At 45.4% G+C, this 26,790-nt stretch overlaps 1 protein-coding gene across 1 annotated transcript; it reads right to left on the reverse strand.

Moving 5' to 3' along the window:
* Positions 1–12,264: 12,264 nt before the first annotated feature.
* Positions 12,265–26,128, reverse strand: LOC111851618 (scavenger receptor cysteine-rich type 1 protein M130). The gene is made up of 16 exons (XM_023826680.2): positions 26,087–26,128; positions 23,222–23,539; positions 22,778–22,873; positions 22,389–22,586; positions 21,179–21,388; positions 20,681–20,980; positions 20,246–20,539; positions 19,382–19,684; positions 18,997–19,287; positions 18,201–18,479; positions 16,749–17,045; positions 16,372–16,653; positions 15,813–16,112; positions 14,214–14,339; positions 13,373–13,474; positions 12,265–13,147 (listed from the first exon to the last, which is right to left on the reverse strand). The coding sequence occupies exons 1-16, from the start codon at positions 26,094–26,096 to the stop codon at positions 12,993–12,995; spliced, it is 3,561 nt and encodes a 1,186-aa protein (XP_023682448.2). The 5' UTR covers positions 26,097–26,128; the 3' UTR covers positions 12,265–12,992.
* Positions 26,129–26,790: the final 662 nt, after the last annotated feature.

The raw sequence follows: 26,790 nt of genomic DNA on the forward strand, positions 1-26,790 counted from the left end.
TTGTATTGGTGAGCTCCACCCCCATAACCCCCCCCCCATTAAATTGTGAATACACATACGCAGGCATTTCTTCAGACTGTCAATAACATAAGATTTCCTGACCATTACTGGAGGCTTACGTATCGCTAGTTTAAAATCAGATGCTCACTACATTTGCTACAATGTTACAGAAATTTTTGAAACATAGTAGCACAGTGTCCTTAATGTCTTGCATATTAATATATAATATTTCTCCTATGTTTTATTACAGTTGTCATATGGATGATGTTTTCTGCACTGGAAAAAGAAAAACTTTACACACGTGGCCACTCTTTCACAGTAGTACTTCAGCAGATTCTCAAACCGTGAGACGACGTGTATCACCTTACACTTACCACCGAGAAACTGTATCAATGATTGCATGAATGAAAGCCTATCCTCTATGTCAGTTTTTTACTATGTCTTACCTCAATTGAACCCTTTCTAAATGTCACCTGTTCTGTCCTTCTAGGATTATTTCTGAGCAAAAAGGACACGGCTCTTAGTGGAAGTGTTGTTTGTCTCAGTCAGCTGTGGGTATGTTTCTACGTTAGTGAATGCGGGTTCGCACTGTGCTTTGAATTTGTGGACTTTAACGAATTGCTGCTCGCGCTTGTATGGTCACATATTGTCCTCATAAATCATACTGAGGACAGTGCTTGCTTCAGCACAGGGAAAGTGCGAGTCAGGGGTGGAGAGCTTAGAACTGTCATCCACCACACATGCAGAACCGTAATCCTCTTAAACCTGGAGCATCCATCAATGGCCAATGTTGCTGGACGGTTTGAGATCAAATTTTAGAAAGGCAGACAAGCAAAGTGGAGTATAGAGAATCTTGGCTTAAATGTTCCTTTATCTTTACATCTCGGGAAAGTGCAAGAACACACAAACTCCTAGACCATTTCCGTTTCTTGTAGCGTGATCTTTTTCTTCCTTCTGCCTTTTTCAGAGTCCTGCCTTTGCGTAAGTGTGACAGAGTGGTGAAAGGCAGAGGCACGTGCCTCAGCACATCTGTGCCGGCTCAGGCGGTTCCCTGTCCTGGCACCATAAACCGATTTGGACAAAAGCATCTGCTAAATGTAAATAAATAAAAATGATGGAGGGGATCCCACAAGCTAACTGAGTTGCCTGTCCTTTTTATCAAGTCATTAATCTGTCAGGGTGTAATGCAAATTAGACATTGTCCCGATCTTTAAAACCCCAGCTATGCCAAGGATGAACTTTCAGGGCACAACCTGCAATAAACTCGGCTGATAAACAAGCACCGTGTTTGAAGCCCTTAATTTTTTTGAGGCTAACGATGAAGGATGAGAATGTGTGTCTGATGCGAGTGTCACGTTCGGGCTTAAGGCGAGCAGGGAAACAGGCGAAAGCAGCCAGGAAGTCAAGGTAACGGGGTTTATTCCACGCAGACTGACAGGTACGGACAATACAATGACAGATCTGGGGTACACTGACTTAGACACGGACTAAATACAAGACACAGGCTAAGGGTAACGAATCACAGGTAAGAGACAATCAGGGAATCACACGAGGTAACGAGGTGGGCGTGGCACACATCGGGAGCGGACGGAGCGGGGCGTGACAAAACCCCCCCCCAAAGGCGCGCACACCGGGCGCGCCCGAGAGGAGGCGACGGACGGGACGAAACCGGGGAACAGGACCTGGAAGACAAAGCAAAACATCAACCAAAAACAGGGAACAAGACCGAGACACAAAACAGGAACAGGGACGAAAAGAAAGACAGAACCCGACAAAGAACAGGGAAAGCGGACAGACAGACCTGGAAGGGAGACACAGAAGGGGAGACAGGCGGAACAAAAGGGCCAGGAGTGAACGGAGGAGGAACAAAGGGACGAGGAGCAGATACAGGCGGGACAAACGGAAAGGGAGGAGGAACAAGGGGAGCACGAGGGAGCCCAGGCGGGCGACGGGCAGCGGCCGGAGGGGCCGCAGGCGGGAGGGAGAAGGGAGCTGAAGGGGACCACCCAGGGGCCAAGGGAACGGGACGAGGGAGTGACGGAGGGGACACGGAGGGAGCAGGAGGGAACACCAGTGCAGGCGGGCAGGAGGGGGAAGCCGCGGCAGGCGGAGGCGCAGCCGGAGCCGGCGAAGGCGCCGTCCGACGCACAGCCGGAGCAGGGGGGCCCGGAGGCGACCGACATGGAGCCGGAGGCGGGACCGAGGACCGGCACCGAGGATCCAGGGGGGGACCCGGAGGCGACCGCCGACCCCGAGCCGGAGGAACCGCAGGCGGCCCCGGAGCCCCAGCCAAGGCGAGCGAGGGCGAGCCAGGGGGCAGGGAGGGCGGGACCCGGACCCGACGCCTGTGTCCTCTGCCCTTACGGGACACTGACAGGCGGGGTCCCGGGGGGCGTCGGCTTTGCCGGGGTAAGGGTGAGGGAGTCAAGGCCTTCAAAGAGGCAACAGGCAGGGCAGTCAGAGCCGCGGGCGTGGCCGCAGGCGGGGCAGTCAGAGCCGCGGGCGTGGCCGCAGGCGGGGCAGTCAGAGCCGCGGGCGTGGCCGCAGGCGGGGCAGTCAGAGCCGCGGGCGTGGCCGCAGGCGGGGCAGTCAGAGCCGCGGGCAGGACAGCCAGAGCCGCGGCCTCAGGCGGGGCCACGGGCAGGACAGGAACGGTGGCCTCAGGCGGGGCCGCGGGCAGGACAGGAACGGCGGCCGGCTGGACAGGCGAGCAGGGCTGGGCCGGCTGGACAGGCAAGCAGGGCTGGGCCGGCTGGACAGGCAAGCAGGGCTGGACAGGCGAGCTGCCAACCGGGGACGCCGCGGGCAAAGCAGCGGCAGCAGCCGGCGATGCAGCCGCGGGCATGGCCGCAGGCAGTGCAGCCAGAGGCCAGACGGGCAAGTCAGGTACGTGGCCAGCAGGGGGTGCTGCAGGCAGAGCAGGGACCACTGCAGGCGCCTCGGGCATACGGTCAGCAGGGGGCGCCTCAGCGGGCGCCGCCAGCACGCGACCAGCAGGAAGTGCCTCAGCGGGCGTAAGGTCAGCAGGGGGCGCCTCAGCGGGCGCCGCCAGCACGCGACCAGCAGGGGGCGCTGCAGGCAGAGCAGGGGCCACTGCAGGCGCCTCGGCGGGCGCCACCAGCACGCGGCCAGCAGGGGGCGCCTCGGCGGGCGCCGCCATCACGTGGCCAGCAGGGGGCGCAACCGCGGCCACCTCAGGCAGTTTAGGCGCCGGCAGGACAGGCGAGCAGGACTGGGCCGGCTGGACAGGCGAGCAGGACTGGGCCGGCTGGACAGGCGAGCAGGGCTGGGCCGGCTGGACAGGCGAGACGGGCAGAACCGGCGAGCAGGGCTGGCCGGACAGGACAGGCGAGACGGGCAGTTCCGGTGCCGGCAGGACGGGTGCCTCCATCGTGCGGCCAGCAGGGGGCGCCTCGGCGGGCGCCGCCATCACGCGGCCAGCAGGGGGCGCCTCGGCGGGCGCCGCCATCACGCGACCAGCAGGAAGTGCCTCAGCGGGCGTAAGGTCAGCAGGGGGCGCCTCAGCAGGCGCCGCCAGCACGCGACCAGCAGGGGGCGCTGCAGGCAGAGCAGGGGCCACTGCAGGCGCCTCGGCGGGCGCCACCAGCACGCGGCCAGCAGGGGGCGCCTCGGCGGGCGCCGCCATCACGTGGCCAGCAGGGAGCGCAACCGCGGCCACCTCAGGCAGTTTAGGCGCCGGCAGGACAGGCAAGACGGGCAGTTCAGGCGCCGGCAGGACAGGCAAGACGGGCAGTTCAGGTGCCGGCAGGACGGGTGCCTCCATCGTGCGGCCAGCAGGGGGCGCCTCGGCGGGCGCCGCCATCACGTGGCCAGCAGGGGGCGCAACCGCGGCCACCTCAGGCAGTTTAGGCGCCGGCAGGACAGGCGAGCAGGACTGGGCCGGCTGGACAGGCGAGCAGGACTGGGCCGGCTGGACAGGCGAGCAGGGCTGGGCCGGCTGGACAGGCGAGACGGGCAGAACCGGCGAGCAGGGCTGGCCGGACAGGACAGGCGAGACGGGCAGTTCCGGTGCCGGCAGGACGGGTGCCTCCATCGTGCGGCCAGCAGGGGGCGCCTCGGCGGGCGCCGCCATCACGCGGCCAGCAGGGGGCGCCTCGGCGGGCGCCGCCATCACGCGACCAGCAGGAAGTGCCTCAGCGGGCGTAAGGTCAGCAGGGGGCGCCTCAGCGGGCGCCGCCAGCACGCGACCAGCAGGGGGCGCTGCAGGCAGAGCAGGGGCCACTGCAGGCGCCTCGGCGGGCGCCACCAGCACGCGGCCAGCAGGGGGCGCCTCGGCGGGCGCCGCCATCACGTGGCCAGCAGGGAGCGCAACCGCGGCCACCTCAGGCAGTTTAGGCGCCGGCAGGACAGGCAAGACGGGCAGTTCAGGCGCCGGCAGGACAGGCAAGACGGGCAGTTCAGGTGCCGGCAGGACAGGCGAGACAGGCAGTTCAGGTGCCGGCAGGACAGGTGAGACAGGCAGTTCAGGTGCCGGCAGGACAGGCGAGACAGGCAGTTCCAGTGCCGGCAGGACGGGCGCCGCCGTCCCGTGGTCAGCAGGGGGCGTCTTGGAGGGCGTCGCCACCCCGCGGCCAGCAGGGGGCGCCTCGGCGGGCGCCACCAGCACGCGGCCAGCAGGGGGCGCCTCGGCGGGCGCCACCAGCACGCGGCCAGCAGGGGGCGCCTCGGCGGGCGCAGCCTCCACGCGGCCAGCCACCGGGACTGCAGGCAACGCAGGCAGGACAGGCGGGTCAGATGGGACAGGCGGGTCAGGCAGGACAGGCAGGACAGGCGGTGCCGCGGGCAGAGCGGCGGCAGCTGCAGCCGGCAGCGCAGCCGCGGGCAGACCGGCTCTAGAGACCCGGGGAATCGCGTCTCTCACCGGGCTGATCCCTTTTCCGTGCAGGCGTTCCGGCCGGTACGGATATGCCTCCCGCGGTGGCGGCAGCTCACCAGGGACGCCGAGCAGGCGGGTAGCGGCGAAGTCATCCCAGGGCAGCGGTGAGCCATCATGCTCCCTAGCTAACTCCCAGGCGGGGAGCAGAGTGCAAGCCCCCAGGAAGAGCGACGGAGCCTCCTCCTGCTGCACTCTGTTCCGCCGCTTCTTGCCGCTGGCAGGCGAAAGCGGAGCCACCGCGAACGCTTCGTCCTGGCTCCGGGCGACGCGTTCGCCTCTCAGCCGTGCGAGGCGCTTGCTGAGACGGCGTAGGAGCTTGCGTGCCCGCTCGAGCGGGTACTGCTGTCCTGGCGGGCGCTCTTCCGCGAGGAGGTCCGCGCCCCGGGTGGCCAGCTCCAGGGCTACAGGATCCTCCAGTACTGTTGGTTGGGAGCGCCAAAACACGAAGTCTTGCAGGAGACCGAGCCGGTGGTGCTCGGTCTCCCGCGTCGTGTTGTCTGGGAGATCTGTCATTCTGTCACGTTCGGGCTTAAGGCGAGCAGGGAAACAGGCGAAAGCAGCCAGGAAGTCAAGGTAACGGGGTTTATTCCACGCAGACTGACAGGTACGGACAATACAATGACAGATCTGGGGTACACTGACTTAGACACGGACTAAATACAAGACACAGGCTAAGGGTAACGAATCACAGGTAAGAGACAATCAGGGAATCACACGAGGTAACGAGGTGGGCGTGGCACACATCGGGAGCGGACGGAGCGGGGCGTGACAGCGAGCCCCTGAGTGGTTATTTAATCCGTGTCATTTATTTGGCTGATATTTCAGCTCAGCAAATAAGCAGGCATTTTCATACATGGTTCTGGTAAATATTATGTACAGATCATGGGGCCCAGCATTCCAACCAGCCTCTGAATTACTAGGAATAGGGAATTATTCAATATTTCTGCAAGATGCTTTTAATGATCCAGGTTTCCTTTATTTAAATGGTTACTAAAATACCTCTTAATTATGAGGATCCATCTGATGTTTTACCTGCCAATTTATAGCCAGTGCACATTCTTAGGGTTTGAAAGAGCTTTAGAAATGAAAAGCCATCTGTGGTGACAATGTCAGAAGAATCAAGATCAAAGTTACCAGTTTTATAAAAGTGCTACAGAACATGCAATCAAAACTGGTACGACTTGGAAGGAATTCCCTGAAGCAACAGTGGTGTCCTTAATGGCAAAGTGGACAATGGGGGAGGCTCAAACCAACTATCCACCCAACCATCTTCCAACTGTTTAGTCTGGTAAGGGTCATAAGGGGCCCTGGAGTCTCTCCCAAGCAGTATAAGGCAGGTGTAAATCCTCAGCTGGATCCCAATTTGTCATGGGGCATAGACACACTCATTGTGTGCAATTTAGAGATGCCCATTAGCATAAATGTAGAAGGAATGTCACACGACATAGAGTGAACATGCAAATGCCCCCTCCACCCCCACACATGCAGTGTGGAGACAGCAAATGGACCCCCAGCCCTGGAGATAAGAGGCATTCAGTCACCAGGCTGTCCTTGATCAAACCACCTTTAACTTAACAGATAACTGCATCAACACCAGTATCATACTGAGTAAATTATGTAAAACTTTGAATAGTATGATCCACTGCAAGTCCTCATAGAAAAGATGCCGAACCAAGCCAGGAGGAAATTATTTTTCTCTGAAACGTGAACCTATGTTCACCTGGATTTTACTCTGTCTCTGATGAAAGAACATGCTGCATGAAATTAAACATCTCAGATGTGCTTTTCTTCACTGCCAAATCTCTGTTTTAGACTGGCCTTCATGAAAACGTACCAGTAGGTTAGATATGTTCAGATTGCTTGTATTGGCTTATTTTAGGGCTCATAATCTGTGCCATCCTGGTCCTGCCCAACAGTTCCCTCTGCGCCTTCCAACCCCGCTGGCCCCTTGGCACCATCTTGCTCCTGTTAATCAGTCTTCTTGGCACCAACCTGTCCAGCAGTTCTCTCACCGCACTGCTGTTCCTGCCCATACTGTCTGAACTGTCTGAACATACTTGCACGCCTGATCCTGATGTTACCCCTCATTTGTCCTTGATTTAAGTACCTGTTTGTCTTGTTAGCCCCAGTGCGGTTATTGACGTCAAACCCATGTGTTGCCTGTGCCCTTCCTAGCTCCACTCCTCCTGTTTTGATCTTGTTTATTTCCAGCTTATGTTCTTTAAATTCAATAAACCCTCTTTCTGTTTCTTCACAACGCCTGACCTCAGGTCATTTGCTCCTCCAGCCATGACACACCATTTAATTTTGGAGAATTGAGTACCTCCACTATGTACTGGGGGCCATCAGCTTTATTTTATAAAACTGTATATATTTTTTTCATAAACATAGTCTGATACCAGAGGTACTTTATTGAACAGGCTTACTCAGGCTGAAGCCGGGGACTAAATGGGGGCCTTAACCAACCTTGTTTAACAGCAGTTTAACCCCCCCCCCAACAACATCTGTTATAGCTATCGACATCTATATCATCATAGATGATATAGGGCCATCTGTTGCTTCTCTTGTTAGAAGAATAATATTTAATCGTTTCTGAGAGAACGAATCACATTGCCCCATCTCAACCCTCTTTTTCACATCAGCTATAAGATCCAACATGATAGTGCCACATAGGAACCAACTTATTAACAAGATTATAAGAAATGGCAAAGGGCTAACATGACCATTATTTAAATGGCTTGTAGCTGCATATATCTAACCCCACACCCACTGTCTATGTGTAGCGCGTTGCCAGTCTATACACAAGAAACTGCTATACTGACAATGAGATGTTCTGTACTTACTGTTCAGGCACAGTCGGTGTCTTCTTGTCTTTCAGGATCTATCATTGCAAGTTCTAAATTCCCCCACCCTTGTAACTAGTTGGTCTAAGGCAATATTTCCCAACCCGGTCTTTGGGGACCCCTAGACAGTGCACATTTTTGCTCCCTCCCAGGTCCCAGGAGCAAAAACGTGGACAGTCTGGGGGAGAGATGGGGGGGCCCCCAAGGACCAGGCTGGAAAATATTGGTATAAGGATTTCTTATTTTCATCTGGAAACCTATAACTGGCCTCACTCGATAGGTTTGGCTTTCACTGCCTTGTTTAAAGTACAAACACATTATTCCACAGAAAATGTAATCAAAAAAGAACTTCAAATATGTTTGCATGCTGTTTTCAACTTGGAGTCCCTAGAAGGTTATTGTTGTGTAATTTCTGGTTTTATGCTATATGTTTATAATACAAGTGTCACGCCCCGCCGTTGAACCAATACCGGGACTCCATGTTGGATATAAGCCCGAAGACACCACAGCCCGGTGCGAGGTATTGTAGATGAAAAGATACATACTGAGCGTGACTTTCCCTGTCTTTCGTATAGCTCCGTTCCACCCTGCTTGCCCTGCCCGACTCTCCCTGCGACCCGTCTCGACCTCCCTCCTGCCCTTCCTCCCCTCACTCTTCCTCCTCGTGAATACCCCATGTGCCTTGTCTGTCTTCGGGCGGACCTCCCGGCTCTCAACCCCTTTGCCTGCGACCCCGACTACGGACCCGGATCCTGACCCTGGCCTGCCCGATCTCGTAGTTTTTGACCCTGCCTGCACGACCACGTTCCTGCCCGCTCCCAGTCTCTGTTCCTTCAGCACTGTCCAATAAAGGATCTGTCAAAGTACAGTTAAAAATATATAAGTACAAAGGATGCCAAACTGCAATGTTCTCATTTTACTTTAAATGATCCTATTATTAATAACTGGCTTGGCGCCCCATCTTGGTGACCATGCATTGATATGACATGCAGGTATATAAAGTAGATGGATTGATTTTTGAGAACCCCAAGATGTTAAAATGAAATGGCCATAAAGGACATGAATTAGAGAGATGGTATAGAAATTAGATGGTCTGATTGAGTAAATGAGCTTAAAGGACAGGAGCAGTATAACCACAAAGGTTGGTGTCCTGCTATTTGCCAGCTGTCCTGAGTCAAGGCGAGAACATTAACTGATTATGTCATTTGTTGCCTTTTTACATTACATCACCCTTCTAGGTCCCATTGTGCATTCAGACAGACAGATGCCATATATGCTGACATCCACCCCAATGAAAAAGTCAGTACTCATATGTGGGGTAGTTGGCAGGAACTTCGACAGATGTGATCAACTGATTGCGTTGGAAAATTCACACAATGGAAACCTTCACTGAGCCAAGAGTTCCACATTACAGTACCTCAAAGGTTTGTGGTGATGTAAGAGAGTAATGGAAGCTTGCGTAAAGCCCCCCCCCCCCCCGTTCCTAAGAGGCAATACGACAGAATGTCAGGTATGGGATGACATATCTGAGGTCTCTAACTTCAATCCAAAACCTACACACTGTTTACAAATTCCTTTTTTGTAGATGACTTTACATTTTTGGGGGGAGAAAAATGAGAGCAGTCTCTTTAATTTTTTTGTTTTCTATTTTAATGTTAAAAAGTTTAATAGCAAGAAAGTGAAGTTTACAGCTGCAGCCACCTTTCTCAGGCTTTGCCGCTCTCAGACCCTGCTGCTCCCAGGCCCTGCTGTTTCCAGGCCCCGTCGCTCCCAGGCCCCGTCGCTCCCATGCCCCGTCGCTCCCAGGCCCTGCTGTTTCCAGGCCCCGTCGCTCCCATGCCCCGTCGCTCCCAGGCCCTGCCACTCTAAATTAACTTTTTTTTTAACCCCCTGGGGTTGAGTGCATCATCGACGATGCAGCATATTTTTCGCGCCTGTTTCAGTTTATATCTCGCTGAAATCTTTATGTAGAATCGTGAAAAAAACGCTGACTAAATCCGTAATCTGTCTTCTTTCCAAAACGTCCATTGTCAGAAGTATTAACGTTTTGAAAATTAGGTTAAATCTGCAAAAAATAAACCGTGTCACCTTACCTTGTTTTACCTGCATCAGGGGCATTCGCATGGTAATTTGATGAACAACGCAATGGTGAAGCGTGATCCAGATATATCATCGTCAGCGCCATAAAAGGGGGGGGGGGGGATGTGGCCAGGTGTGAATGGCTCATTCATACACATAAGAGCTCCTACATATTCAATGGCAGGAGGCCAGAAATAGTGACATGAGTTCGGTTTTTCTTATTTATCCAACTGAATGTTGCATCTACACCATTCAGTCATCTTCATGTAGCCAAGACTTTGGTGATCAGATATCTGGGATCAAAACAACCTGGTACCATTGCATACTTTGTACTTTTATAATGTTTCTGCAAGTGTGACAAACTGCATTTTGCAATTTCTATACTTTGATGACAAATTACAAACTTAACATAAATCTAACATATTTACAATATACATTAAAATTAAGATGAGTGTAATGCCAAAACAAATATATAAGAAATAATTTATTTGCCATGAATTAAGTTTATGATATTTAACGAAATGTGTGATCATGGCCCAGTCAGTGAAAGTGTGTTTCCTACCCCCAGACCCCAGAAGGTTAACCAGCAACACTATTTATATCTGCTGATTACTGGCATTCATGTATGTTGAAATCGTTTATTCATTATGAAAGTGACAAGTGAAAGTGAAGACTTTAAAAAAAATTTTAAATGAATAAAAAGCAGTGTGACCCCCTTTGGGATTTCAACCTGCAGTATTTTGGCAGAAAGTCCCACTCGCTGACTGTTGCTCCATCTGCTACCAGCTGCTGCAGTGAGCCATGGCCATAAAAGCCAATGCAATGAGTAAAGGGTGTTGCTATGTAAGCCACACGATGCTCTTCTGGGAACAGGAGGCACAGCAGAAGTGGACAAGTTGCCCCGTCGCTCGGGCTTTGGCATGTGCATGTGGCTCTTTCCCTATCTGCCCCTTGAGACATTTTAAGCCTGCATCATTTTCCAGAACAAACGTGAGGTTGCTGGGATGTTATGTTTGTATTGTCCTGGACATACGAGTGACAGATTAGCCCCCACGGGCGTATCCTGTGACCACAAGGCTTTACTCCGCAGGACCACTCCTGCCAAAACACCCTATGTGAAGACCATAAAGGGTTTGTTTCTTTGGATTTGCCGTTGACGTAAGATGTTACTTCTGCCACATTTTGAGATCCTTCTGAAACGTATCATGAGTTTTATTATGAAAATCATGAGCAATTATGAAATCAAATCCCATGAAGCTCAGATGTGGAACATGGTGTGCAGTGGAAATCCATTTTTACTTTAAGCACTTTTTAAGAATCACAATGCCTTGAAACTAAAAGTAACCAAAAAAGAATATTTATCAGTTAAATACTAAGCTCAAATGTCTTTGCAACGGATTACTTAATAAAAGAATTACATTAGCGCAATTACCTAATCATTACAATTATCTAATCAGATTGGGTGTATGTGATATTGTAGAAAATTGCCCTTTGTGCTGTATATCAAACTATAGAACCACATGTAACATACAGTTTGATGCACAACACCAAAGGAAATTCCCAGCTAAGAATGTGTGTTTGTCTCAAACTAACCAAATGCTACATCAATCCCCAAGTCACAGCAACATGCTGGACAGTACTCTGCTTGAGTAGCTTGACTATAATCCATGACCTTTTAAGTCATTCAAAATTTTGCAAATTCAGGCTCTAATGCATTATTATACCCTACAGGTCTATTATCTGCTTAAGGTAGGGTGTCTTCCCTAGGTTTTCTTTATTTAAATATTTATAGTTTACATGATAAAATGATTATATACATAAAATATGTTTACTTCTATTACGTATTTCCGCTTCTAATAAATATTTACTTTTATGTAAGGAAAACTATAGATACGTATCACTAAGACTGCATTTTTTATTAGTTTTGTCAAAAAATAGCCTCAAGCACATTTTCAAAAGTTTCATATAAAAAGATTTAAGATGGCATCTCTTTTTCATTGTCTTCCTTTATATATGCACATATGAACAGTGGTACCTCAGTTCTCAAACTCATTATAACTCGAATTTCTTAAAAGTCGAACCAACCAGGTCAAAAAAAATTACCTAGAACGCGATCTGAATCTCAGAAGTCAAACCGTGAACGTCCACCTAAGATAATTTGTACGTGAGGGGAAATGAGTCACGCCGCACGTCTCTCAGCGGAAACAAAGGGTAACGCTTCAGTCCTAGCCTCACATTCGCTGTGATAGCATCGTGCATGTTTACACTAGCTGAATACATATATTTAGACAGTAAAAATACATTTAGACAATGATAGACAGTAACAGTAATTATTATATAATAAAATACATTTTAAAATAAAGATTTCTTATTAATAATTTTAATATAATTAATAATAAACCATTAATACATTTAATTATAATAATATTATCGTACCCACCGGGAGGGAACGGAGACAAAGGCACAGACGTCAGGGTATCGGGGAATACGGGGTTTAATTACAGGTAAGGCAGGCAAAACGCAGACGGAAAATACAATGACCGGATTGGGGAAACAAACTGAAACGTGGACTAAATACAGAGGACTAATGACAACAGCCAGAAACAGCTGATCTCACGGGGATTCCACACGGGGTTAACGAGGGGGCGTGGCACACGGAAGGAGCGCTCGGACGATCGGGACAGGACACATTGTTTGGATAGATTTTTTTTCTTACTTTAAAAATTACTGTTTTGATAAATGTGCTTAGATGTGTTTAGTACAGTATATACTCTTCTTGTTTTATCCGGTTCATTTTGTGTTTAAATGCTAAAAAAAAAAAAAAACATATTTTGGTGTAATTTAATTGGTTTTCCATTATTTCTTATGGGGAAAATTCGATCAGAACTCAAACTTTTTAGGAACCGATCCAGAGTTCTGAACGGATTAAGTTCGAGTTCTGAGGTACCACTGTATATCGAAAGCTAAAAAAACAAAGCGCAGGGTATTAGATTAAGAAGAGAAAAGTAACATGTTCCGTATAAGTGGTTATCAAAATAAGAAAACAAGCAGTTTAGCAGAATAGAACAAAAAAGAAGGTAACCTTAGATAGCCATAGTTTCAGAACATACATATCTAAACCCAGCTAACTGACCACTTCTGGCTGGTATTTGATGTGTTGAGGATAATCTCTGTCATTCTTGCTCCCCTGGTTGCCCCTCACTGCTGTGCTCTTGAGAAGGCAGTGACCTTTGAAGTACAGCTGTCTCGTCCTCACACTCAAGAGGTGCCACATTGTCATAGTCCTCCAAGGGAGCAGCCTCTATTTCACACACTACAGCTTCTCCTTCTACAACAAACAGGTAAATATTGTCACATAAACAATCATTGATGAACAGTATAACAGACAGTTATCGGCATGCAACACAGAATAAAAGTTACAGTGATACGAGAAACAGTAGTTTTTTCTCGATTACAGGAGTTGATCATGCATTTTTGTAAAGGACTTTAATGTATAAGCGCAACTTTCGTCTTACCCCGTGCGAGAGGGGCAAGCCTCGGTCGTCATACTAACCTCCTTCATGCATAGTCATGCTCATCATTTCTTTGTCATCAGATTCAACATTCTCGTAATCACCACTCTCAAAAACAGACGAATGTTGTTCTGTACGTCTCGCTGTAGAACACATTGTGCATGGTGACCTTTTAGTATAGCCCCCTGACCTATATGTGCCATAGTTTTGAGGTTAAGAATACTGAAGTCAAAACAGCACAACTGTTGAGTTCTGATCAACATCAGGTGTCTAATGCTCTGTTTTTGATTGTCATAAAACGTCTCAGTTCAACTATGCTTGGTTTTGAAGAAAACACAGTAATTTACTTACCCACTACACATACAGGTGGACACGCTGAAGCCCTTTTATTCAATTTGAAGTTTCAGTGTCAACATAGTTACTATGTTTTGCCTTTGTAGGGCAGAATGACACATCCAGGATTTTAACTGAACAATGGTAAAATATCGTAATCCCCCCCAAAGTCCATGTATAACAATCATGTGTCATAGTATGGTATTTTCATAAAACTGAAACAATGCTAAAGAAGCTGTAGAAACTTTTTATTTGCTTATGAGTTAAATATTCCCTAAAATAGTAAAAAAAAAACAAACAAAAAAAACAGGAAGAGCGCCCTCTGTTGTTAGTCTTCAGCTTTGTCTGAACTAAGTTTAAATGATAATTACATCACAGATATATTCCTCACATGTCGTACTCTGTACTGTACTGTGGAACTATGGTTCAACCATAAGACAGGAAGTTCCAAAGCACTTCCTGTAACATGAGTTATATTGTATTTATTGAGGGTTACCCTTTCGTACTCCTTTCCAAATCCCATCAAATTTAGCCCCTTCCTTCACTTACATTTTCTGGCTCTTTTGCGCCTTGCCTGCCGGAACATGAAGGCAGCTACTATGATAACAAGCGAGGCCCCCAGGATTACTCCCACGATCAGACCAGCTGAGCCGCGGCGTGGATCATCTATATACTCTGAAACCAAACACATTAATCGGGATGAGCTTCAACTTAACAACACACATATGAACCACATCCACAACTCTCTCTTAATAGTTTTTCAGAGGTGAAAAATGTTTTTTAAAAGCTTAAGGGTAGCATCAATTATACAATTAAAGGGGCTAGTTCAGTGTTTCTTAACTCGGTCTTCAGTGACCGCCAGATGGTCCATGTTTTTCCTCCCTCCCAGATGGTCCATGTTTTTCCTCCCTCCCAGATGGTCCCTGTTTTTGCTCCCTCCCAGATGGTCCATGTTTTTCTCCCTCCCAGATGGTACCTGTTTTTGCTCCCTCCCAGATGATACCTGTTTTTGCTCCCTCCCTCCCTTCCAGCTCCCAGCCACAGTCCACATTTTGGACTGTCTGTGGGTCCCCAAAGACCAGGTTAACCAGGGTGGGGAACACTTGTCTAGTTTAATTGATGATGCCCATACAGTGGTGTAACATCATCCTCCACTGCTGCACATAAACTGAGTAACACATGAGACATGAGCATCCCTGCATTATCTTCCCACACAGTCCACGTGAATGTGCTCTCAGAAACAAAAATAGCAGCTGCTTCACGAGACACTTTAGGTGTAGGTGTTTCAATCGTAGAAAGTAGTGCAGCAGCGTAGAGTACGGCAGAGGAACAACAGGTGGCTTTGCAGTGCAGCAGCGTAGGGTACGGCAGAGGAACAGCAGGTGGCTTTGCAGTGCAGCAGCGTAGGGTACGGCAGAGGAACAGCAGGTGGCTTTGCAGTGCAGCAGCGTAGGGTACGGCAGAGGAACAGCAGGTGGCTTTGCAGTGCAGCAGCGTAGGGTACGGCAGAGGAACAGCAGGAGGCTTTGCAGTGCAGCAGCTTACAGTAGGGTACGGCAGAGGAACAGCAGGTGGCTTTGCAGTGCAGCAGTGTAGGGTACGGCAGAGGAACAGCAGGAGGCTTTGCAGTGCAGCAGCTTAGGGTACGGCAGAGGAACAGCAGGAGGCTTTGCTCTCTCACACCTCCAGGGTACAGGCTTCAAATTCGGCCCAGTGGCGCTACGTCTGAGCTCTCCTTGAATGTGAATGGGTTTTTCTCCCGTAGTCCAAAGATAGCAATTCTGATGATGTCGCCCTTAGTAAGCAGATATGTGTGTGCAGGGGCGGATTAAGGTGCACAGAGGCCCCTAGGCTACAGTAGTCTGTGGGCCCCCCAACCCCGCCCCCCTCCGTGCCAATGGGGGCCCCCTTGCAGGCTGGCACACGTGGGGCCCCTAGGCTTAAGCCATATCTAGCCTGTGCGTTAATCCGCCCCTGCGTGTGTGAGTGTCCTGTGACTTGTCTCTCACCCAGCACATATCTCGTTGTGAGTGCAATATCCCACACAAACCCTGATTAGGTGAGCGGTTACTGAATCTTGAGAGGAACACGGGTTAGCATAGCATAGCATTACCAACGCATACGTGTTGAACTAATATTTAGCCTCACTTTCGCAGTAGATCTCAGCAGATATGTCTGAGCTACAGTCTTTTCTTTGTACACAGTACTTCATGAAGTTTTCAGGGCCTTTGCACTGCAGAGAATTGTTCAGATTGAGAGGAACAGGGGATAAGGGAACTTGGAGGCTCTCCGATTTGTTCCCGACATCTCCGCACGCCAGCTCTGAACATATTATTTGTCTCTCCTTTAGCGCAGAACTGCTAAGGGGGCAAACGCGTTCACAGCTGTTTCCGTAGCAGATTTCAAACAGCCCTCCACAATTCTTAGACAGCCGAAATGTGATGCTATCTGGAATGAGAAAATGTAAAAAACGAATTATTCTCTTTCTACATCTATATCTTCATAGTATCTTTTCACCTATAAACAAAATGGTAATGGATACTGTTCTGAATAAATAGTTTTACTTTATCCCAAATGCACAATCATTTAAGCAATTATATCTGTACCCCTCCCTATCACAACATTTAATTCTGAGAAATATATCTGTTTTCATACATTAAAAATAGTGCAAATAGTTTTTTATATATATATATATTGGGTCACATACCTGTGCAAATCACAGAGACAGTACTATGACAATTGCCCAGCTCTGATTTACACTGCCCGAGGTTCGACTCTTCACCGATGCAGTGGAAATGGTAGGCCTGATGTTTAACTGAGAATGGAGTGAGGTTGTAGACAGCATCGCCACACAACAGCTCCTGGCAAACCAATCTGGACTTTGCCAAGTTCCACCCATCGCCACAAATGTTCTGCATTGCGCCATTATGGTTCATCTGTACCGTGCCAAGGCAACTGCCGCCATCAGATATCTCCACAGTTCGGTTATCTGTGAAGTAGAAATGAAGCACTTTGCCATTAAAAGCTGGTCAGCGGTAGCAGTCACTGTGACTTTAAGAGGGCTCCCCTTAGCTTCTGTTTTACCTGAGCAACTGATGAAGAGCTGCTGCTCAGTTATGATTGACCTGCTGCTTGTTTTGCAATCCCAGATTTTATCCTCCTTCCCGGTACATTTGTATGTCTCTGGCCACCACTTTTCCAGAGTACTCTGCAGGCCCCGTTGCTGGGCGTATGTCCCACATTGCAGGTTTCTACACAGCACCTGGCTCTCATTTTCATTCCAGCCCTCCACACTCACAGGTTGGAGACTCTCCCCACTCACCATGAACACCCTGCCCTCACATGGACCACTGCCGCCAATCAGCAGCACGCGGGCCCAGCCTGGGAGCAGGACAGCGGAACACGGGGAGAAAAAAAAACTCAATTCCTGCTCAACAGGATGTGTCCCTGGGAAAGGCAGCAGTAATTGAATCTCAGCCAATCATTATACAGTATACCGTCAAAAGTATCCCAACACTTGGCCATTACACCCACAGGAACCTTTTTGACATCCCATTCTAAACCTACAGGTATCAGGATGGAGTTGGTCCCCCATTTGCAGCTATTTTAGCTGCCTCTCTTCTGGGGAGGCTTTCCACAGGATTTTGGAGTGTGTCTGTGTGTCCATTCACCCCGAAGAGCATTTGTGAAGTCAGGCACTGATGTTGGACATGAAGACCTTGTTCACAATCTCCATTCTAGTTCATCCCAGGTCTTCAGTGGGGTTGCGGTCAGGGCTCTGTGCGGGCCAGTCAATTCACACAACCATGTCTTTATGGACCTTGCTTTGTGCACTGGGGCACAGTCATGCTTGAACAGCAAAGGTTCTTCCCCAACCTGTTCCCACAAAGTTGGAAGCATAGAATTGTCCAAAATGTCTTGGTATGCATACCAAGACATTTTGGACAAGTTTATGCTTCCAGCTTTGTGAGCTGAATGGGAGTAGAATGGGGGTGTCATAAATGTACCTGTGGGAGTAATGGCCAGGTGTCCCAATACTTTTGTTCATATAATGTACTTTCATGATAATGGCCTGTGCTACCCTTTACCTGAATTATGAGTAAGTCAGGCCTGACTTTTGAAAAACACAAACATATCATTAATAAAAGTTATTTAAAAAAAATAAATAAAATAAACATAAAAATGTCACATTACAGATACTCAGTGGTAATGTATATATTTTTATGTAACATTTAAAATAAACACACCACGGCCATGTCTTGGAAAAGTTCTTAGAAAACACAGCAGCATTTGCAAAAAAAACTGTAAAGTATTAAAGTATTACTGAATTACTGAACTACAAATTGATGTTAGCAGGGTAAAAGGAAAAGCTGAATGTCTTGAAGCAGTATTCACTTTTGGACACGGTCATAATGCTTGTATTGCACATGAAAAACACATGAAAACACATGCACATGAAAAACACATGGTGATTGTCCCCAGGAACACTGACCGTGAGTCGGCTGATAATGAGCAGCACATGGAGGACATACGTACCCGAGCAGTTTAGGTTGACTTGATTGCACTGATTCTTCCCATTTCCTATTTTACAGTGTTTTATGGAGGCATTACATTCAACTTCCTTCAGTCCTACCACAGATGAGTTAATGGGGTTGACACTCTTCATTTTTCCACAGCCTGCTCGTTCACAGATCAAATCAGGAAGGTTTCCTTTTAGTGTGTCTGAGCAGATGGGACTCCACTGTCCCAAGTGGAAGAGCTCAGCGGTGCCAGAACAGTGATACACCGAATCCCTCAGTTTAGCTTTTAAACTTGCTGAAAAAGACCCACAAGACTAATTAACATGTTCTTTGTTTGCAGCTGTTGAATACATGACGCATGCACATAAGTATGTGTTCATATTCACGCGCAGCTTCTGCATTAACAATGACAAGAGCCTGAGCCACACATTTCATCCTTCCCTGCTACTGTGAGTCTCTTTGGACTAAAATGGCTTAAAGGTGTTTAAAGCTTGAAAATAAAGTGTTTGTGAAGCCTGTAATCAACAGAATGTGGAGAGCAAGTAGCTTTCAAGCAGTTTCAGGGGGATGTGAGGATCCAATCTTTGTGGAGGGGCATGATAAAATTTGGTGAGCGAGGAGTTAGGTATCAACCAAAACAGGTAGATTTACCTTTACATACGTTACATTACAGACACCAATTTAGGGGGATGGTGAGTTTTCGTTATTTTTTCCCCACAGTGGGGATGCCATCCACACGCATCCCATTACAACTTGAAACCTGCTTTTAAGGAATAATTAACCTAAATAAAAAATAGCAAACATGATGCTACCTGAGCAGAACACTCTGGCGGCCTTCTTGCAAGAAGAATTATCCTGGAGCTTAATATTGCACTGCGTTATGTTTTTAGTTGGCGCTGGGCAGTAGATACTGTTATATAGGACTGAATTATTCAGTTTGTGCTGGTCCATCGCCGGAAAAGCTTTTCCACAGCCCAGGTTCTCACACAGCATCTCAGAGAGATCCTCTGTCCATGAGCTAGCGCAGACCGCGCCACAGATCCCATTTTTGCATATCTCCACCTGCCCCCAGCAAGTGTTTTCCAGATGAACAGAAACACTGCCTGCAAAGACAGTAGGTGCATTAGAATTCTGACTGCGATGTGTTAAAAGTAAAATTATAAAGAAACAGCAGATTATTAGGCCCAAACACTTTACCTGAACAGGTCACGTAAGCCACTGCACTTTGGTTGGCACGTTCTACTTTTTCACAGTCAAAGAGGGATGTCTTCTTTGATGAGCAGTTATACAGGTACTTCCACCATGTCTGATCTGCCTCTTCAGATAGTCTGCTTTCAAAGGAAACGGCGTACCCACATTGCCTTTCTCGACACACCACGGTGGCCGACTGATTGGTCCAAGTCTCCTTAGATGCTGCGAGCCAATAGTTGGTGCCCCTGTATTCGACGCCCACTTGACCAGTGCAGGGCACCTGACCCTGAAGGTGAAGAGTTCTGTACTCTAACAAGCAGGGAATGAACAAAAAGAATTAGGCAGGATCTGTGTGTAGTAAGTGACAGAGAAATGGCTTTGCCGTTGGCGGAGGGCCCTGTGTGAGGATGTAGTGCTTCAAATAAGGTCTTGTTAAAATATGCTTAGTTTAAAAAATAGGCAAATCACAAGTTAGGTTGTATATAACCATATTTCTGAATTTATTGCAAAATAAAAAAGGTGCATATGCCAAAGTCCTAAGCTTTGACAGAAACCTGTTATACTTTTCTGTTTTCTTTTCATTATGATTCCTCTTTTTGACTTTGAAAATTCATGAATTTTACATGCAATTTAACTACAAGGAAATAAGCCAAAAATTAAATATTTGCCTGCCAATAAAATAATTCAGAAGATGTTTCTTATATGGGAAAAATACACAAAATAGCTTCATTGAACAGAATGAGTAGTACATTTTTGGTTGAATTTGTGTTATGTTCACCCGTCATCTGGAACTTAATACTCATCACTATTAGGATGGTAAGATCATGGGATGCCTACAGGGACTGTCCATGGAAAACACGTCCTGCTTACCTTCACATGTTACTTTGATATTGTGTTTCGCAGTTATAGTTAATTCCTTTAAATGCTGTCCAATTGTGGTCTTAGCAGGACTCTGCACCATAATCGAAACCGGTGCCTCTCCCTCCATATATAACTTGCCACTGTGGTTATAGCTGAGACCACACTCTTGATTTTTGCAAACCAGATCTGAGTGTTGCTTTGCCCAGCCGTGTTCACTCACACTCATCCAGGTGCCACCATAGAACACCTCCACGATGCCAGAACACTGGTCGATGCCATGAGTAAGACGCAGCTCTAAACTCTCTGTGCACACAAAACACAGCATATACCTTTATAAAACAGCCTAACTATCACCCATCACGTTCTCTTAACACACATGAAGGACCGGTCATGAGCATGAGACCATATAACAATGCATTACATTTATTAAATGATAATGCTGACCTTCACAAATAACAGTAGCTTTCTTGCACTTAGCGACTGGTTTATGTTTGGCTACGCAGTGCAGAAGGGAGGATTCTGAACCATCACAATCCATATGGTCGACCTGACCATCTCCCTCAGTCGTGATTTGGCTAAAAGACAAAGCTTCTCCGCACTTCAGCTCCCTGCAGACCACTCTGGCGTCTTTAGTGTCCCACGAACCAGCACACACTGCCTCATGCTTCTCATTTCTCTTGAAATGCACAGCCCCAAAACAGCGACTCTCCTTTTCTTCTACCAAGAGCACCAGTGTAACATTGTCTGCCACAAAAAAAAAGGTGTTTGCACACTGGATATCGCTGCCAGTTTGTAATATAGAGAACCTGCTGTTCATTGACTCATTTCATTAGACCATGAACACATGCAATATCAACTTACTATTCTAAATCAAATATCTATTTTAAGTGTTAACACTTTCAAATGGAAGTGATATTAAGAAGAGTAAAACCTTTGCTTTACCAGAACAGGTGAGACTGATGTCTTGAGAAGTATTACAGGATAAGTGTTGCTGAGGGCTCGAGGTACCACAATGCAAAGTTTTGCATATAGTGTCAGGATCGACCAGAGGATAGCTGGTGTTACATACTGGTTTCCATGTCTTGCCCACTCTCCCCTCCAACTTGCCTGCACAGAGGTTTTCCCCGTGGCTCAGACGCAGATGTATATAATCTGTTAAAAGAAAAATGTTTTTTCCAATTTAAAATGCATGAGCAAACCAGTGAAATAAGAGAGGAGGAATTCAAGTTGCTTCAAAATCACAGTTCTCCATTTTGTACAAATTAGTTCCATCAGCTTTTCACAAGGTTTCTAATAAGAACATAATACATTTACAAACGAGAGGGGGCCATTCGGCCCATCAAGCTCGTTTGGGGAGAACTTAACTAATAGCTCAGAGTTGGTAAAATCTTATCTAGCTCTGATTTAAAGGAACCCGGGGTTTTAGCTTCCGCTACACTAACTGGAAGACTATTCCATACTCTAACTACACGCTGTGTAAAGAAGTGATTCCTCAAATTTGTTTTAAAATGTTCTCCCACTAATTTCTACCTATGGCCACGAGTTCTAGTATTTGAACTAATATCAAAATAACTATTAAATATTTACTATTAATATTTGTACTTTTAAAGATTTTGATGATTTGTCCTTTTTAGTCTCTTTTATATATTTTGCAGGAAAATTATGATATTTAAAAAGGATGGTATGAATGTAGTATAAATGATATCTCACATATTTAATTACAATATGGTGACTGATTTTAAGTTTACTTAATTCACTGAACTATTGTCCCTCCCAAAGATTTTACAAAAATGCAAGGAAACTCAGATCTAGTCTGAGGTGCCTGTTTAAATTCTCACTCATTTCATGCCAATGTAGATTTTTTGATGCATGTTATACTACTACTACTACTACTACTAGCACTACTACTAGCACTACTAGCACTACTACTACTACTACTACTACTACTAATAATAATAATAATAATAATTGTTGTTGTTGTTGTTAATATTATTATTGTTGTTGCTGTTGTTAATATTATTATTGTTATCGTTGCTATTATTACTGTTATTATTACAACAGTATTAATTATCACCCCTGCAGTTATAAGTGTGCTGGTAGCCAGGCACTGCAGCATGACTCTGACAGCCAGAGGAGAAAGCAGGAGGCTTACTTGAACAAATGACTCCTGCGGCATCTGAGCAATTTTCTTTGATCGTTTTCTCACATTTCCAGAGGTGCTTCTCGCTGCCGGTGCACTTCACAGAGATCATGGTAGTGAGCCCTTCGGGCGAAAAGATTCCGGCGTTTGGGATACGGTCAGCCTCCCCACAGTCCAGCTGACGACACACGACGTTGGCTGCATTTTTATCTAAACCAAAGGAAACACATAGCGGAGAATGAGTGCCGCTCTTCAGATAGTGAATTTCACAATAAAAATGCAGTAAAGCAATGCATGAATAGTGTGTGCAGTAGTAGGTAAAGGTTTTACATTAAAGAAATGTCTCTCTGGAGGAGGTTTATTGATAAGCTTATGAAATGAAAAGCCGCTGACAGTCTTACCCCAGGTGCGATCATGGCACACAGGCCTAGTTCCATTTGAATTTGTGATCTGAACGGCTCCGGCACATTTGTTTGTTAAGTTCAGCACTATATTTTCTAGGGTGAAATAAATAAATAAATAAATAAACAAACAAACATCCCAATAGATGAATGTATCAAAGTTGGGGTACACCCTGGATGGGGCACCAGTAAACTTGCACTTGAAACACATAGAGACAGAACTAGCTATCGAATAAATAAAGAAGTGTACAAAACTTCCGTATACTGTAATAAAAAAAGTCATTTGTTTGTCTGAGAAACATGCTAACTGGGACGGAGACGGAGATGAGTCTAAGGATACCGGGGTCTGTATATCAGCTTTCAGCTTATCCACAGAATGCATTACATGTTGCTAACATGTTTTATATAAGTACTCAAAATGTTAATTAGGTAGTACTTTTGAACCTGAGCATTCAACGTTGACGTGATCAGACGTATGGCTGCATGCACTGATGCCCCAGCCAGGGAACACGCAGTTCCACAGATTTGTTTCGTTTCCAAAGCACTCGACGTTATTCATCCACATCTTATTAGGTAGGTCAGAATAGCTGCGTCCCTTGGTATAATTCTGGGGGCTCCCGCATCTTAACATGTTGCAGACCACTTTCTCATTGGCCTTCGTCCACTTCTGGCTACAGACAACGCCCCAGCTCCCATTGTAGAACACCTCTACACGACCAGTACAGGGCTTTTCACTCCCCTGCAGACGAACTCTTTGGCTTTCTGTAAGAAAGAACAATGAAAAATGTTCTATATTCCGAAGATTACTTAAATTCAGGATCAAGTATTAATATAATTCGATGTAGGGTTGTATTCGATGTAAGTTTTTTTTTATCAATCATAACTGGTCATTGGATTTTGACATAGTGTTACAGTATGTAGTCTATCCATCATGTTAGGTAACACTATTATGCAAGAATTTTGATGCAAGAAATAAGCAAATAAATGGTGGTAACATACGTTAACTAACAAAAAAAGGTTACATTTTCATCTTTAATAAGGGTGGCAGTGTTAGTCGGAATTTATGTTTAGGGCATGTACATAGTTTTCCATTATATATATTATTATGAGAATCAAATGTTGAAATAAGTGGTTTTCTGTAGGATTTGGCAGACCCACTTTTTTTGCGATAGTGTCAAAGCAACGTTTAGCAGAAAAATGGCTGACCACATTTTCTGCTGAAATGTACCTCGCTCTTATCATTGATGAGTTTCTGATGTGGCTATGAAGATAAGTATAACTCAGTTAGAGTCTGACCCAGACTCATCAGTCATTACAACCACAAATAAGCTTTCAGAATATTAGAATATTTTGTAAGTTCAAACTTTAAGGTGGTGGAGTTAAAAAAAAAAGTGAAGGGAAAAAAAATTTATGATGATGAACTGACTATGGTGCTACCTGGAGATTAGAATTTATATAAGAGAGCCATATACTATATATACTGGGTAGTGTGGATTTGCTCTGAAAAAAAATTAAAAATTAACATTGGAACATATGTAAATTAACAGTAATACAATAACAAATAAAGAAGAATTTCTTCTGTTCTACAAAAACTTAGTTGGATACCTGGATGGAACCCGCTTCTTAAAATAGGGGTACCTCAGTCATACCAACCCAATTTCACCACTAGCTTAATTAAAATTATCGAATTAACTTAATTAGTTAAATTACTCAATGATGTATTCCTTAGCCAAACAAGGAGAGGTCGCAGTCAAGTCAAAAAATACATGGACACTTATTCGACAGTTGCTGCAAATGCTGGCATGATCTTAGGAGACGTTTTAAAATGACTTTTGAAAACACTTTAACAGATTTAATATCGCAATTTAATACCAACATGAAGATTTGAGTATCATCTAAGACTTTTCCATAGTACTGTCATTTGCGCTGTTATAACAGTCGATTGCCACAGATACTGTATCGCTTTTAAAGGTGAATGCGTACTTGTCTACCAGTTATCTACATCCCTGTATAAATACATTGGCCTACATATGAATAGCCTTAAGTAATACCTGTACATTTTGCCTCCATTTGTCCCGTGTTCATTGTATGCTACATTTTATCAACAATATTGCAAGTAGTATAGCTGTATATTTTTTATCTGAACCTCTTGCAAGGAAGGGGAAATAGTCTTGAAACTATGGGCAATGACAGTTATGGACAACAAGCCTGTCTGTCCTGTTACTGGCGTATTACTGACTTTCACGTCCATCCATGCACAACCCATCCTTGCTAACCACTTATCCAACAGAGAAGAACAGTCACAAAAAGCTAAAATGTTGTTATCCATGACTGAAAATATTTTAGAGGAAGCTTTTCATTATTAAATAATCTAAATTAATAGTTTCATACTTTAATGTAAACTGCGTGGCACACAAACAATTGTGTAACTAATGATTACTCGTTTAATTACTCAGTACTCTATTAGGTTAGAATACTGTTGATCGTGTTAAATGAGAAGTTATCATTCAAATGCATTCGTGACATCCCTTCTGAATGCCGTATTCTTTGTAATTAATTTTGTAATTAAAAGTGTATGCTTGCATCTTTTGCATTTGATTTCTGCATAAAATGTCACCAATACTCGATTGATTATTTTATTTATGTAATAATATGGAAGTGAATGTGCCATAAGCATGTGTGCAGTATATGATCAATGCAAAATGAAATCCAAAAAAGTTACTAATTCAGTCAATATGAGCTAAATGAAATTATAACTTCTTTTGTCCATCTGTTTTCTGAAACTGCTTGCCCTGCTCAGGGTCACCTAAATAAAGGATCAATAGCAAATTAATTTACTTCAAGCAAGAGGTTATTGATAAAATGATTTTATTCAGCTATGCTGATATTATTGTTGATAACGCAAATGGTCATAAAATGAATGCGTGATTTGCACAGGTCCAAAAAGCTCATATACATTTAGACATTTATATCCAAATTAATTAATTATTAAGAATACAATTAGAGTAATAAAAGTTGCTGAATGTGAAAGTAATTATTATTAAATTTAGGATGAGTCTGAACCGTTTTAGACAAAGGTTCTGCTAAAAGAACATTTAGTCACTTTTTAAATTATACATTTATAAATCTAAAATGAATCTTTTAAAATTATATTATATTTTATTTCAATTTTGTGTAGATATTCATATTTGCATACATGAGTACAACTTTATTATTTAAACCAATATTAAATGCTTCTTAAACATATATAGGCCCCGTTCCCCATAAAAATGCAATGCAAAACATTTTGAATAACTAGTAAATTCTCACCACATATCATCCATGCAGACAGGAGTAGTAAGGTGACCCTCATGTTTCCAGCGCAGAAGCCACAATGACTTAAGCTCACACAGAAAGCTGACATCAGTGTGCACCAACCAACATGATAGACATCTTGCTCATCGTGCCTTTATAAGGAACTGCGTTCTAAAATGGTTTAAACCAAATTTCAGAACTAGATATTGTATAAATAAGGCATTACTGTACAGTATATTATGTTTTATTATTACTGTTTTTTTTATTTCTTAATCCTTTTGAAGATGAGTCAAGTATTTGCATACAGTATATAAATACACTTCAGTTAATTCCTTATAAGGACATGTGATTTGGGTATATGACGCATAAAGAATGTTTTGTGCTGAAGTTTATATTAATATGAAATACATGTTTTTTATCTGCATATTAGTAATATAATGTTATGTGCGTTTGTGAAAATTTGAGGGCTATATACCATCAATCTACCTCCAGGACCTGAAGGAAAACAACTCTGACATTTATCTTGCCTGCAAGAATGTCCACGAAGATCTCATTTTCAACAACAAAATCCGCTGCAGGTCATAACACAATACTGAATGAGAGTATATCTTGGCATATAGTTTTTCAGTACCCTTAAACATCCATTAACCGGCTGATTTTTATTTATCACTTCATTAAATCAGGCATTCAGAAATACTTCCCACGACTGATGAACCTTT

Source organism: Paramormyrops kingsleyae, chromosome 6, assembly GCF_048594095.1.
Source record: "Paramormyrops kingsleyae isolate MSU_618 chromosome 6, PKINGS_0.4, whole genome shotgun sequence".
Taxonomy (NCBI): Eukaryota; Metazoa; Chordata; class Actinopteri; order Osteoglossiformes; family Mormyridae; genus Paramormyrops; species Paramormyrops kingsleyae.

Coding starts and splice junctions, on each gene's coding strand:
- LOC111851618 (XM_023826680.2), bottom strand. Junction 22,874..23,221: donor CGTCAACGTTGAATGCTCAG/GTTCAAAAGTAC, acceptor ATTTCACCCTAG/AAAATATAGTGCTGAACTTA. Junction 19,685..20,245: donor TATCAAAGTAACATGTGAAG/GTAAGCAGGACG, acceptor CCTGCTTGTTAG/AGTACAGAACTCTTCACCTT.